The 13545-nt window shown below is 67.2% G+C and overlaps 1 protein-coding gene across 1 annotated transcript; it reads left to right on the forward strand.

Moving 5' to 3' along the window:
• The first annotated feature begins 3716 nt into the window (after positions 1-3716).
• Positions 3717-9357, forward strand: GHDC (GH3 domain containing). The gene is made up of 8 exons (XM_065422662.1): positions 3717-3972; positions 4161-4297; positions 4636-5209; positions 5478-5667; positions 6528-6599; positions 6867-7000; positions 8207-8295; positions 9157-9357. Exons 1-8 carry the CDS (start codon positions 3717-3719, stop codon positions 9355-9357), a joined length of 1653 nt encoding a protein of 550 aa, XP_065278734.1.
• Positions 9358-13545: the final 4188 nt, after the last annotated feature.

Genomic DNA, 13545 nt, shown 5'->3' on the forward strand with positions numbered 1-13545 from the left:
GCTCTGGATTCCGCGTGTCTCTGTGGGAGCACCAGCTCTGGGCTCAGCAGCCCGCTGGCGTCCTGGGGAAGGGTCAGACAGAGCCCCTGGGGCTGGGGCTGTCGGTGGGCCGGGCAGCAGGTGTTTGAGCCCAGGGCTGAGCCGCACCCTGTGCGGATGTCCTGCCGAGGAGCTGCTCTGGGGAAAACGCTGCATTTGCCAGCTGGGTTCAGTGGTCAGACTCCGTGGGGGCAGCCAGGCGGGAGGACGGGGCTGCCCCCGCTTTCTAAAGGACTTGCAGCAGCCCCCAGACGATCGACTGGCTGGGCTGGCCCCGCATGGCTGGAGGCAGCAGGCGCCGAACCTGGCTACGGGCTTGTAGGGGCTGCAGCCAGGCCCTCGCCCCTCTGCCGCTTCCCTGTGTTCGGAGTGCCCTTCGCTGCATGAGGGGAGCCGTGCCGCTGGGTCAACCCTGATCCACGTCTGTGCCCAGAGCCCCATGAGCCCGGACCCAGAGGCACCGTGCTCCTTCCAGCTTTGCAAAGGACGCTCCACAGTGCGTTCTGGGCCGTGGCAGCGTGAGCCACTGGCGAAGCAGCGCTAGGGCCAGGTGGGTCCCAGCACGGACACCATTTGCACCAGTGCTGTCTGTCCTGGTTTGAACCTGGGACAAGCTGCCCCGGTGCAAAGCGTGGCTGCCCCCAGGCGTTGCATTAGTCGCTGAAATTCCAGAGCCCTGGACGCAGGCAGGGCATGTGGGGAGGAGGCCGGGGAGCGTTGTCCGAATGGTCTGTCCCTAACCTGTTTCAGTGCTGCAGTCAGCGGGGGCAGCTGGTGTGTGAGTGTGTGCTTGGCTCAGCTGCAAGTCCTGCACGTGGCCTTTCATGTGAGTAACTCCACAACCACCTGCTTTGCCAGGCTGCACGTCCGCAGGGCGAGGCTGGGGGCGAGCCCCTGGCCCTGCAGATTGGGCTGAGATGGTCCTCAGAAAAAAAAAATTCCATTCTTTTTTTAAAAAGAAAAATTCTCTTGCCAAAGCCCCGACCAGGCGGGGATGAGTTCTCGTCTTTTGGAATTACAAGCGAATTTCAAAGAGAAGCAGGAAAAGCTTTGGTGCGAGGTTAGATCACAACTTTTGTAGAAAGGAAAAAAATATATATAATTTTAAAAACAGCCATGGTGAAACTTTTTGATAATTTTATTTAAAAAAAAAAAAAAAAACCCACCAGAAAACCTTGTATGTGGAAACTGAATTATTTCAACTGCCTATTTTTAGTGTTGCAGTCTGCTCCTGACTTGCATAGGCACTAATAAAGTATTGTCGACTCTGCCGGGGGCTGCAAAATTGTATTTTTTTGTGTTTACAATACAGGCCCCATCTGTCCTGACCGCTCCCCCCGGGCCCCCATCTGCCCTGCCCCCCCTGCCCCGCAGTGTCTGGCCCTGTATGCCCCACGCCATCTGACTGGGATGGGAACTCCTTCGGTGCTATTTAAGCCTCCAAACACAGTGCCCGATAGCCTGGGGAACTCCCTGCCACAAGAGCAGGCTACAGGAAGAGAACTGGATCTTTACGGCACGGCTCTGATGGGGCGGCAGGGATGCCAGCCACCCTCCCATTGGCAGGGGCAGGAAGAAACTCCTTTGGGGGGCAGATTTTCTTGCACCTTCCACTGAACTAGTTGGGCTTGGCCTCAAGTTGGAGCCAGGAGCTGAGGGCTGGGAGCCCTGGGCAGTGCCTGCTTTGCTGTGCTGGGGATGGCAGCTGCTGCCCGGGCAAGGGGCCTTGGAGACGTTGGGGGTGTCATGGAGGCAGGGGAGGAGCAGAGACAAGGGGCTCATCGACCTGCTGGCTGGCAGCTGGGGTTGGGCTGGCCAGAGCTGTAGCCTACTGCCCGTCACCATGGTGTCTGGGCCCCCGCCCCTTAAAATGGATAGCAGCAGCCAAGTCCCTGGTGGGATCCTGGGGGCCCCGGCTCTGCTCCCGTGGGGAGGGGAAAGCTCTGCTGTGGGTCTCCGGTTCGCTGTTTGGGATGTCGGGGCCGCGGGGGGCGGCGAGTCGCTCACTGGGGCAGAAAGGCCGGTTCCAGGGGGAAGGTTTGGTGATTCCTGCCTCTGGCCTCGCCCAGCTCCCCGGGGGTGGTGCCCAGAGCCCTTGGCCTCAGGATGCTGCGATTAGCGCTGCCGGTGCCCCCCCACTCCCGGCCCTGGCCCCCCCCAGCTCTGCCGGTACCCCCCCCCCACTCCTGGCCCTGGCCCCCCCCAGCCCTGCTGGTGCCCCCCACTCCCGGCCCTGCCCCCCCCGCTCTACTGGTGCCCCCCACTTCCAACCCCTGGCCCTGCCCCCCCCAGCCCTGCAGGTGCCCCCCACTCCCGGCCCTGCCCCCCCAGCTCTGCCGGTGCCCTCCACAGCTCTGCCGGTGCCCCCCACTCCCGGCTCTGCCCCCCACAGCTCTGCCGGTGCCCTCCACAGCTCTGCCGGTGCCCCCCACTCCCGGCTCTGCCCCCCCAGCTCTGCCGGTGCCCCTCACTCCTGGCCCTGCCCCCCCCAGCCCTGCCGGTGCCCCTCACTCCTGGCCTTGCCAGCCCAGCCCTGGGTGCCCCCTGCCCCGGGGGCCACAGGGGGGGACCCCCGTTCTGGGGGGTGTCAGGGAGTTTGGGGGAGACCAGGCCCTGCACCCCCCTTCCTGCGATTCACCAGGACTCTCAGCCAGCCAGTAAAGCAGAAGGTTTATTTAGACGACAGGAACACGGCCCAAGACAGGTCTTGCAGGCGCAGACAACAGGACCCCCTCAGTTTGGTCCATCTAGGGGCCCCAGGGACACCACAGCCCCATGGGGGGGGGGGGGGCAGAGCCCGGGGGGGGTCATTCGGCATCTGGCCCTTTAAGAGCGGAGGCTGCTCCCGTCCTTTTAATTCTCCGTCAGTTCAGCAGGAGGCGGGATATCCGGGGGGGGCGACACGGGGGGGGGCTGGTAGGAGACGCGGCTCCCAGCGGGGCCGGGGGCACTGGGGGGCCCGGGTGGGGCACTGGGGGCCATTGAGGTGTTGGGGGCCCGGGTGGGGTTGTGGGGGACACTGGGGGCCATTGAGGTGGGGGGGCCCGGGTGGGGTTATGGGGGGCATTGGGGGCCATTGAGGTGTGGGGGGCCCGGGTGGGGTTATGGGGGGCATTGGGGGCCATTGAGGTGTGGGGGGCCCGGGTGGGGGTGTGGGGGGCACTGGGGACCATTGAGGTGTGGGGGGCCCAGGTGGGGGTGTGGGGGGCACTGGGGACCATTGAGGTGTGGGGGGCCCGGGTGGGGTTATGGGGGGCATTGGGGGCCATTGAGGTGTGGGGGGCCCGGGTGGGGGTGTGGGGGGCACTGGGGACCATTGAGGTGTGGGGGGCCCGGGTGGGGTTGTTGGGGGGCCCGGGTGGGGGACACTGGGGGCCATTGAGGTGGGGGGGCCCGGGTGGGGTTATGGGGGGCATTGGGGGCCATTGAGGTGTGGGGGGCCCGGGTGGGGGTGTGGGGGGCACTGGGGACCATTGAGGTTTGGGGGGCCCAGGTGGGGTTGTGGGGGGCATTGGGGCCATTGAGGTGTGGGGGGCCCGGGTGGGCACTGGGGGCCATTGAGGTGGGGGGGCTAGGTGAGGTTGTGGGGGGCACTGGGGGCCCGGGTGGGGTTGTGGGGGGCACTGGGGGTCCATGTCTCTCTCTGTGCTGACAATCCCCCTCCCCACAGGGCCGCGATGCTGCTCGCCGGGCTGGCCGTGGCGCTGGCCCTGCTGCTCTGGGCCTGGCGCTGCCGCCCGGGGGGCGCGGGATGCTGGGGGGCCCGGCGGCGGCCCTGGGGGCTCGTTCTCTGGCACTGGCTGGCGCTGCGGGTGCTGGGCCGGGCCGTGGGCTGGCAGCGCCGGCACCTGGAGCAGGCGTCCAAGGACGTGCGGCGGAGCCAGGAGCGCCTCCTGCTGCGGCTGCTGGGGGGAACCGGGGCCGCGGAGCCAGGTACCGGGGCAGGACGTCGGGCGCCCGCGGGCAGGCAGGGCCCGGTGCTGGGCGAGGGTGCCAGCCCCTGGGCCCTGGCCCCTTGTGGGCAGCCCAGAGCCCGGCGGGGGGATGGGGGTGGGCTGGGCCTGCCCCCTCCCAGCAGGGCGTGGGGGGCTCAGCCTGACCCCGGCACGTTCTCCCCGCAGACTCGGCCGTGTTCCGGGCGCGTCACCCCCTGGCAGAGCGCGGCTCCAACGGGGGCGAGACCCCTGCCCACCCGGCACTGCCGAAGGGGCCCTGGGCTCTGCTTCGGAGCAGCTGCACCGCGGACTCCCCCCTGCAGGTACGTGGGGGCAGCCGGGCAGGTCCTGCAGGCCAGGGCTCCCCCCTCCCCCGCGGGTCTCGGGGCCTCTTCAGGGTGCCCGGGGAGGAATGTGCCTCGGCCCCCATCCGTGTGCCACACGGCCCTGCTGCACCAACCTGGGGCTGAGCCAGAGGGGGCTGGGGGGAGGCTTCCCCCAGTCGGGTGACTGAGTGGGAGAAAGCTACAGGGGAGGGAGGTGTTCCCCCGGGGGTGGGGAGGGAGGTAGGTGTTACAGGCTGGTACCCGGGGGTGGGGGAATACAGTGACTGTGTCTGGCTGCCCTGGCTCTGTCTCCATCTCGCTCTGTCCCCACCCAGGGGCCCGTGTTGTACCTGGACGTCCTGAGCAGAGTCTTCCCGGAGGCCCTGAGCCCGCGGGGCACTGCCCGCTTCTCCTGGGCCCAGGGCAGCTCCCTGCCGGCCGCAGCCTGGCCGCTGCCCACCTTGTACTGCACTCCGGAGGAGGCGGGCACGGTGCCCTCGCGCGCCGCGGCCCTGTATGTGCAGCTGTTGTTTGCCCTGCGGGAGCGGGAGCTGCGGGCGCTGGAGGCCGGGCTGGTCTCGGAGCTGTACGATGCCCTGGGCGTGCTGCGCGCCGGCTGGGAGGGCCTGGCGCAGGACCTGGCCTTGGGGAGGCTGAGTCCCCGGCTGGAGCTGCCTGAGGGGACCCGGCGCCGGCTGGAGCAGCTGCTGGCTCCTGACGCAGCGCGGGCGGCGGAGCTGAGGGCACAGTGCGCCAGGGGCTGGGACGGTGTCGCCCGGCGCCTGTGGCCGCGGCTCCAGGTGGTGGTGGCGGCAGAGCCCAGTGGCGAGCAGCTCTACGGGGAGGCCCTGCGGGAGTCGGAGTGCCAGGGCCTCTCCTTCTACTGCCCCTTCTACGGCGCCGCAGGAGGTAAAGGGGCATCGGCCGGGCCGGGCAGGGGCAGGTCAGCGCCGTGTGCAGGCAGCAGCCCCGTAAGCAGCGCCCAGTGGGGGGGTGCAGTGCGCCCCAGCCCTGCGTAGCAATGGGGGGGCCAGCGCTGGCTGTGAGGGTGTTTCCAGCCCCCCGCCCCCGAGGCAGCAGCAGCTCTATGCTGCACAAGGGGGCTGCTATGGGTCTGTCTGCGGGGGCCGGGGGGCCGTGTGCTCTCCCTGCTGACTGACCCAGTGTCCCCCACCAGCTCTGCTCGGGGTGAACCTGTGGCCGGAGCAGCCCGACTCCCGCTACCTGCTGTGCCCAGACTGGGCTTTCTGCGAGTTCCTGCCGGCGGGGCCGGGCTCTGAGGGGCCCCCGGGGACCGTGCTGCTGGCGGACGTGCAGGGGGGCAAGGAGTACGAGCTGGTGCTGACGGCCCAGGCTGGATTGTCCAGGTGCCCCCTTTCCTGCCACCCCCACACGCCCTGTGCCCCACACCAGTCCCCTCTGCTCCGCCACCCCCACTCGCCCTGTGCCCTGCACCAGTCCCCTCTGCTCCGCCACCCCCACACGCCCTGTGCCCCGCACCAGTCCCCTCTGCTCTGCATCCCCACAAGCCTTGCATCTCCCACCAGTCCCCACTGCTCCGCCACCCCCACGCGCCCTGTGCCCCGCACCAGTCCCCTCTGCTCCGCCACCCCCACACGCCCTGTGCCCCGCACCACTCCCCTCTGCTCTGCCACCCCCACACGCCCTGTGCCCCGCACCACTCCCCTCTGCTCCGCCACCCCCACACGCCCTGTGCCCCGCGCCAGTCCCCTCTGCTCCGCCACCCCCACACGCCCTGTGCCCTGCACCAGTCCCCTCTGCTCCGCCACCCCCACACGCCCTGTGCCCTGCACCAGTCCCCTCTGCTCCGCCACCCCCACACGCCCTGTGCCCTGCACCAGTCCCCTCCGCTCTGCACCCCCACGCGCCCTCTGCTCTGCACCCCCACACGCCCTGCGTCTCCCACCAGTCCCCTCTGCTCCGCCACCCCCACACGCCCTGTGCCCCGCTCCAGTCCCCTCTGCTCTGCCACCCCCATACACCCTGCGTCTCCCACCAGTCCTTTATGCTCCACCACCACCCCATACACACCACACCAGTCCCGTACGCCCCGTGCCCCCTGCCCCCACCTCTCAGCATCTGCCCCCCACCCCCACCCCAGTATGCCCCATGCCCCCTGCTGTTCATGGGAGGCCGCGATGGAATGGGGCCGGTTGCGGGGGGATACGGCCGTGGCTCATGTTCTCTCTCCCCCTTTGTCTGTTAGGTGCCGCGTCGGGGAGGTGCTGAAGGTGGCTGAATTCCACAACCAGTGCCCCGTGGTGGGGCTCGTGCGCAGGTGGGGAGAGTCAGCTCCACACACTCCCCCTGCCGGCTCCCCACTCACTCAGCTGCTGCCTGGGGAACGCTGGGGACCAGATGGGAGCTGCCCCTGCAGGGTGGTTTGGGGGGAGGCTGAAGTGGGGTGGGGGCTCCCCTCCCCAGTGCTTTGAGGGCGGGGGTGGGGCTGTTCTGGCCAGAAAGTCTGAGGCCATGGCACTGCCCCCTGCTGGCAGAGGTGGAGTCACCTGATTCCCACCCTCACCCCCTGCCCTTGGCTCCCCAGGCTGAGCCAGACCCTGAGCGTGCGTGGGGAAGGCGTCCCCGAGGAGCGCTTCTACCAGAGCCTGCGCCGCGCCGTGGCCATGTGGCCGGGAGCCCGGCTGGTCGATTACGTCTGCGCAGAGAGCAGCCTTCTGGGTAAGTGTCGCTCCCGGTACCCAGCCCCATGCTGGCCTGGCCGGGCCAGTCCTGGCCAAGGGCCCTGTACGCATCCTAGGACTCCTGGCTTGAGACGGCCTGGCCCCCCTCTGCCCCACTGGCTCTGCCTCCGGGGCTGCTGCTCCTTTCAGCACCCCTGGGTTTGCCTGACCCTGACTGTGCTCAGGCCCGGCTGGCCGTGCCCCCAGCCTGGCTCAGCTGGGCCTGGTTGTGGGGGTGTCACGGAGTCCCCGGGCGATGCTCTGGAACTGCTCCCCACAAAGCCAGGCAGGACTTTGGGGAGCCTCCTCTCCCTCGGAGCAGACTGTCTCCAGGGCAAGAAGCTCACACGGCTTCACCTCCTGGGTCTGACCTTGGAGCATTCAGCATATGCCCCTCTGTGCGCTTCCCACAGCGAGTCCGCCCCGGCGGGGTCCTGGGGAAGCCAGAGGGTCCTGCACCCCCACTTCGAGTCAGGCGTGATTCTTAGCCAGCCAGTAAAACAGAGGTTTATTAGATGACAGGAACAGGGTCTAAAACAGAGCTTGTCGGTCCAGCGAACGGGACCCCTCGGCCGGGTCCATTCTGGGGCCCAGTGAGCCAGACACCCCCGTCTTCTGCCCTCACTCCTAGTCCCCAGCCAGCTCCAAACTGAAACCCCCTCCAGCCCCTCCTTTCTGGCCTTTGTCTCTTTCCTGGGCCAGGAGGTCACCTGATCTCTTTGTTCACCTTTAGCTATCCCCTTGCAGGGGGGAAGGGCCCTGGCCATTTGTTGCTAGGAGACTTAAGAAATGCATAGGGGAAATGGAGGCACCTACACAGTATTCAGAGGAAACATTAAGACCAGTCCTACTTCCTCACAGGGGGCTGGTGAGACGGCTGGGCAGGAGGGGGCCGAGCTGCCCGGGGCTGTGCCTGGCACTAGCCTTGGTGTTGTGGAGTGGCCCGGCTAGGCTGGGTGAAGCCCATTGGATCCCCACGTGCGGTCCAGATCCCAGTGCTCCGCTGAGGAGGGAGCGGCTTGATGACAAGATGACACCTCCTGGGAGCGGCTCTGTGCCTGTCGAGCCAGGTGCTGCCCCAGGGTGGTCTGGGTCCCTGCCCCGCCACAGGGTTTTTCCACCCCCATCCCTCAGCTCCCAGCGTGGGGTGTCTCTCCTGCCCTTCCAGCTGGGTGGGTTAACGTGGGTCCGTGCTGCCCCCCAGGTGCCTCCTCCGGGGTCTGCGCCCCCCATTACCAGGTGTTCGTGGAGCTGCGGGGCGTGCGTGATCTGTCGGAGGTGCAGCGCTATAAGGTGAGCGGCTTGGGGAAGCAGCGGCACGGGGCAGGGCTGGGCAGGGGCAGTTGGTGCCATGGGCAGGTGGGTGTCCCCCTGCCCCTGCCCCTGGAAGGCTTTGGGGGGTGGAGCCCTTCCTCCTCCAGCCTGCAGGAGGGAGCGATCCTGCCAGCTCGGGGCTGCTCCCAGCACGGGGCTTTGGCCCCAAAAGCGCCGCACAGGTCCCCCCGCCTGGCCTGGGGTTTTCCCCCGGGGAGGTCTGTGCTGCCATGGCTGGGGTTGGCCACTAGGTGGCAGCACTCTCTGATCAGGTGCCCAGGTCGGCTGGCTGCAGAGCCGGACCTGGACGTGGAGCGCTTCCAGCTGTGCCGCTGGGGACAGGGCCTCGGCTCCTTGTGCGCTCCCGGGCTGGGAGCGCACAAGGGTGCACACAGCAATGTCTGGGGCAGAGAGGGGCACCGTCACCCTCACGGCGCAGGGGGGCACTTGGTACAGCAGAAGAGCCAGATGCTTGGCCAGTGGAACTCCTCGCCACAAGGTCTGACTGAGGCTGGGAGCAGAGCTGGATTCCAAAGGGGCCTGGATGTTGCCAGGGGTAACGAGACCCTCCAGATGCAAATGAGAGGAGAAAACATGGATGGGGGAGAGCCCCTCCTGCTAACAGTGTCCCGGCACTGCAGGGCATCTGGCACCTTCCCCCGGCCGCAGCTGGGACCGGCCACTGTGGGCAGAGGCGCCTGGGCTTGCCGGGCCCAGCCAGGCCAGGCTGGCGACCTGTGGGGTTAGAAGGAGCTTTGGGGCACGTGTGAGGTGGAGGGTCTGACGCGAACCTCGGCTCCCGGGGCCTGAGCTCAGCTGCACCCCTCTCTCTTCCTGCAGCTGGATCAGTGTCTCCAGGAGGATTTTCTGGTCTACAAAACCTTCCGCTTAAAGGGCAGCATTGGGCCGGTGCGGCTGCACCTGGTGGCGGCCGGGGCCTTCAGGGAGCTGCGCGATGCTGCGGGCTCCCTGGGCCCCATGGCCAGAGTCCTGAGGGAGAAGCGCCTGCTGCACTTCATCCAGAGCAGAGTCGTCTCGTGAGGCCGGCCAGCCCTGCGGCGCCGTTGGCCCAGCGTGCCCTCGCTCGGGCTCTGCTTGTGCTGCTGCTCGCAGGGGGGCAGGGAGGGTCCCTGGTGTGGGGCAGGAGGCTGGGGAGGTCCCGTGGGGCGGCTCCCTGTCTGGCAGAGGCTGCCCGCAGAGCTGGTGGGAGGCACGCACAGCGTTTCATGGTGCTACCGCAGGCGGGGGGCCCTGTTGGCGCGCTGCATCCTGCGTGGCCTCCCCGTCACAGAGCGTGCTGTGGGGAGCCGCGGGCCCCCGCCTGCAGCCCAAGGGCACGGGGCAGAGTGGAGAAGTTGCCTGATCCCGCCCCTGAGACCTGCCAGCTCCCTGCGTTCGGGGCCCGACCTGCTGGCGATGCTGCGCCAAGCATGGCCCTGTCGGGGAGCGGCTTGTCCACCAGATGGCGCCAGCGTCAAGTTCACCGCCCAGCTTGGCGCCAGGTGCTGGCTGTTTGGAGACCCAGCCCCCGGCGTGGGGAGAAGCAGGGCTGGCTGCCCTGTGCCCCCAGGTGGGGAAGGAGGTTTGCCCGGGGCAGAGGGTTGAAGAGGTTGAGGCGGCTGGTGAGATCAGGGCTGATCGCTAAAGGGCAGCAGCTGCCCCTTCCCCATAGTCTCTGCTGCTGGCAGCGGGGCAGCGCAGGGCTGGTCTCCCCATGGCACAGCTTGGGGGCCGCGGCTCAGAGAGGCCCGGAGCCTCTGGGGCAGAGCCAGGAATCGAACCCCGGCTAATGCTCTGACCATTGCACCCTACTTCCTCCATCAGCGGAGCTTGCTCCTGCTCCCCCCCCCCCCCGCCCCCCAGCAGCACGAGGGCTGGCTGGCTGGCTGCAGAGGAAGCTGCCCCCCCGGCTGGAATTTCTCCTCTCCCGCGGCTTCGTGACTGTGATCCTTCCTGACACATTTATTACAGGCGTTCTGCTTGTGCCTTTTGCCCCAGGCTCTGCCTTTGCAGCACCCTTGGAATGCAGCCACCTCTGGGGTGGAAGGTGGTGGCTGCAGAAGGGAGGCCAAAGACATGGGGGAACCACCCCTGGATCCTGGGGCCCGCACAGCGCTGACAGGCCCTTGGTTTGCAGGGCTGGGAACTAAATCGTCTGCTCCGTGGAGCTGAGCTGGGGCTGCTGGGAGCTGCAGGGCAGGTATGGATGTCTAGCACCTGCCCCTGGCTTGAAGCTCCCAGCTAGGGTGTCCTACATTGTGCCAGCAGCCTGGGTCACGGCGCGTCGGATCTGCTCCTGCGCTTGTGCGGCCCTGCAAGGCAGGGGCTGGGGCTGGGGCTTGGGAGGCCGAGATCGCCGGCAGCCCGTAAACTGCTCTGCAGCACGTGCCCTCCGGTTTATGAAACAATGGGCTGGGGGGGGGGGGCTGCTTTTAATGTTTCAAAAAGCAAAATAAAGACGGATTATCTCTGAACATAACCACCGGGCCGTGCGCTGTGATTGGGGCTTTAATCCCCATTAAGAGATTTCTAGCTCAAAGGCCGACTCTGGGCTTGATTAACGAGTTCCCCTTGTATCTGTTACGAGGCAGCCGCCCCATGAATAGTTCACCAATTCGGCATCTGTCGAGGGGACCCTGGGACCGTCTGGCTGCCTTGGAGATCCCAGCACAGCGGGCACAGGAGGCGGCTCTTCCCAACAGCTTGTTACGGGTTTATTCTGAAGGCAACTGAGCTGTGATGCGTAGGAAGCCTGCTGGGCGGACAGCTGGGCCTGGGGTCGGGAAAGCAAAGCCCCTCGCAGGAGGTCTTGCCTTAGGAAGACACAAAAAGCAGCCCCCAGCGTGGGACTGAAATTGCTCATCAGCCATAGAAAATACGCTGGCAAAAGGCCCTTGTCCAGCCTTGCCCCCCCGCCCCGTCCATGCTGGGCGAAAAGTTTCAACCAGCGTTCTGGTTGCAAGTGGAGACAAAATGTTGGTGGGCTGGGGCAGGGAGAGGGGCCTGGAGCTCTGCTGGGAGCCGGCACGCCTGGCCTCGCGCCAGTGGCTCCCGCTCTGCAAAGCGCATGGTGCAGGCGGCTGGTGAAAGCCCCCTGGCTGGATTCTGGGGGGCAGCTGGCTCCGTACAGCACCCCGTCAGGGCCTGCTGCGTGCCCAGCCATCAGCCAGTGAGTTAATGGGCCCGTTCCCTCCTGCAGGCTCCGTTCAAATCCACCTTCTGCAACACCCCCGCCCCCCCCGGGCTGCATTAGGGGCAGCCGGCCTCCTGCAGTACCTGGTGCTGAGCGATGCTTTGCCGTGGTCAGAGTACGCCTGGCCCGCTCCAAAGCACTCGCTGGTCCAGGGCCCCCGCCTGCTCCCTGGGCGGCTCAGGGCAGTTTGAGATTAACTCTGCAGGGACAGGCACTGACCGCACAGTAACCCGGGCGGCAGGGGGGAGCAGCCCGAGTGATTTCAGCCCTGGCTTGGCTTGCAGGAATTCCGTCTGGTCCTCGGCGCGCCTGGTGGGAGCTGCGGGGCCTTGCCTCCGCTGGATTGTTTCCTGCTGTGGGGGCAGCAACCGTGGAGACCAGGGTGAGCCCTAGACAGGAGATATATACACATGGACGCAGCCTTCCCAGAGGCGCACTGAGCTGTTCCCCATCCCGTTCTTGTCCCTGTCCCGATGCCCTGTGCTAGTGAGCGTCCCGCGGCGCTGCCCTCCCTGGGGCCCATCCCTGCGTTCTCTAGGCGGGAGCCCGCAAGCTGCTCGCTTTATTTTCTTTTCCTCGCTGCCACCTGCTCCGGTGCCAGGGTGGAAGCCGGGTTAGTCACTGCTATCGAACGGGAACGTCTGTGTGTCTGAGTGGACGTGGCCAGGGCAGCCCGGGGCATTGCACACACGGGGTCAGGGACCTTTCCTGCCTGCAGTTTGGGGCCCCTCACATCCCGCACTGCAGGGAAGCGGCAGGGGGTCCGTCCCTCACAAGGGCCCACACCAGTGGACGAATTCATTTCCTCCCCTTAGCGCCCCTCTGTGTGCGATGAAGCCCAGCCCGTTCGCTCTGCCTAGCTGACGGCGGGCTCCCGGGGCCGGGCTGCCAGGTACAGTGGGGCTTTGCATGGAGCTTATCTCCTTACGCCTCCCTCCCTGGAATCAACGGAGACTGGCGGATTGCAGCAGGCCCAGTGCTGGGGCGGCTCTAAGCGCTCACATGGGGTGATTAGCTGCTGCTGCCAGGCACCGAGGCTGCTGCTAGGAACACCTCAGCCTGCTGGCCTGAAATGACCACTGGCTGCTTTGCAAACCTGAATGCGTTGGGTTATTTGTGTTCAGGGCCGCCCAGAGGGGGGGCAAGTGGGGCAATTTGCCCCGGGCCCCGCAGGGGCCCCGCGAGTCCTGGCCTGGCGGCGGTCCGGGTCTTCGGCGGCATTTCGGCGGCGGGTCCTTCAGTGCTGCCGAAGACGTGGAGCGACTGAAGGGCCCCCCCGCCGCCGAAGACCCGGACCGCTGCCGGGTGAGTACAAGCGCCGCAGCTCCCCCGCTTTGCCCCAGACCCCCTGAATCCTCTGGGTGGCCCTGTTTGTGTTATGGTCACCCCTGGAGATCCCAGCTGAGATCAGGGCCCCGTCGCGCCGGGCGCTGCCCAGACCCCAACCGAGATCAGGGCCCCGGCGCGCCGGGCGCTGCCCAGACCCCAACCGAGATCAGGGCCCCGGCACGCCGGGCGCTGCCCAGACCCCAACCGAGATCAGGGCCCCGGCGCGCCGGGCACTGCCCAGACCCCAACTGAGATCAGGGCCCCGTCGTGCCGGGCGCTGCCCAGACCCCAACTGAGATCAGGGCCCCGGCGCGCCGGGCGCTGCACAGACCCCAACCGAGATCAGGGCCCCGGAGCGCCGGGCGCTGCACAGACCCCAACCGAGATCAGGGCCCCGGCGCGCCGGGCGCGGCCCAGACCCCAACTGAGATCAGGGCCCCGGCGCGCCGGGCGCTGCCTGGACCCCAACTGAGATAAAAGAGCGAGGTAAGTTCATGGAGGATAGGTCCATCAATGGCTGTTAGCCAGGCTGGGCAGGGATGGTGTCCCTAGCCTCTGTTTGCCAGAAGCTGGGAATGGGCGGCAGGGGATGGATCACTTGGTGATTCCCTGTGCTGTTCATCCCCTCTGGGGCACCTGGCTCTGGCCACGGTCGGAGGACAGGACACTGGGCTGGACGGGCCCTGGGTCTGACCCGGTCTGGATGT

This window comes from Emys orbicularis, chromosome 25, assembly GCF_028017835.1.
Source record: "Emys orbicularis isolate rEmyOrb1 chromosome 25, rEmyOrb1.hap1, whole genome shotgun sequence".
Classification (NCBI taxonomy): Eukaryota; Metazoa; Chordata; order Testudines; family Emydidae; genus Emys; species Emys orbicularis.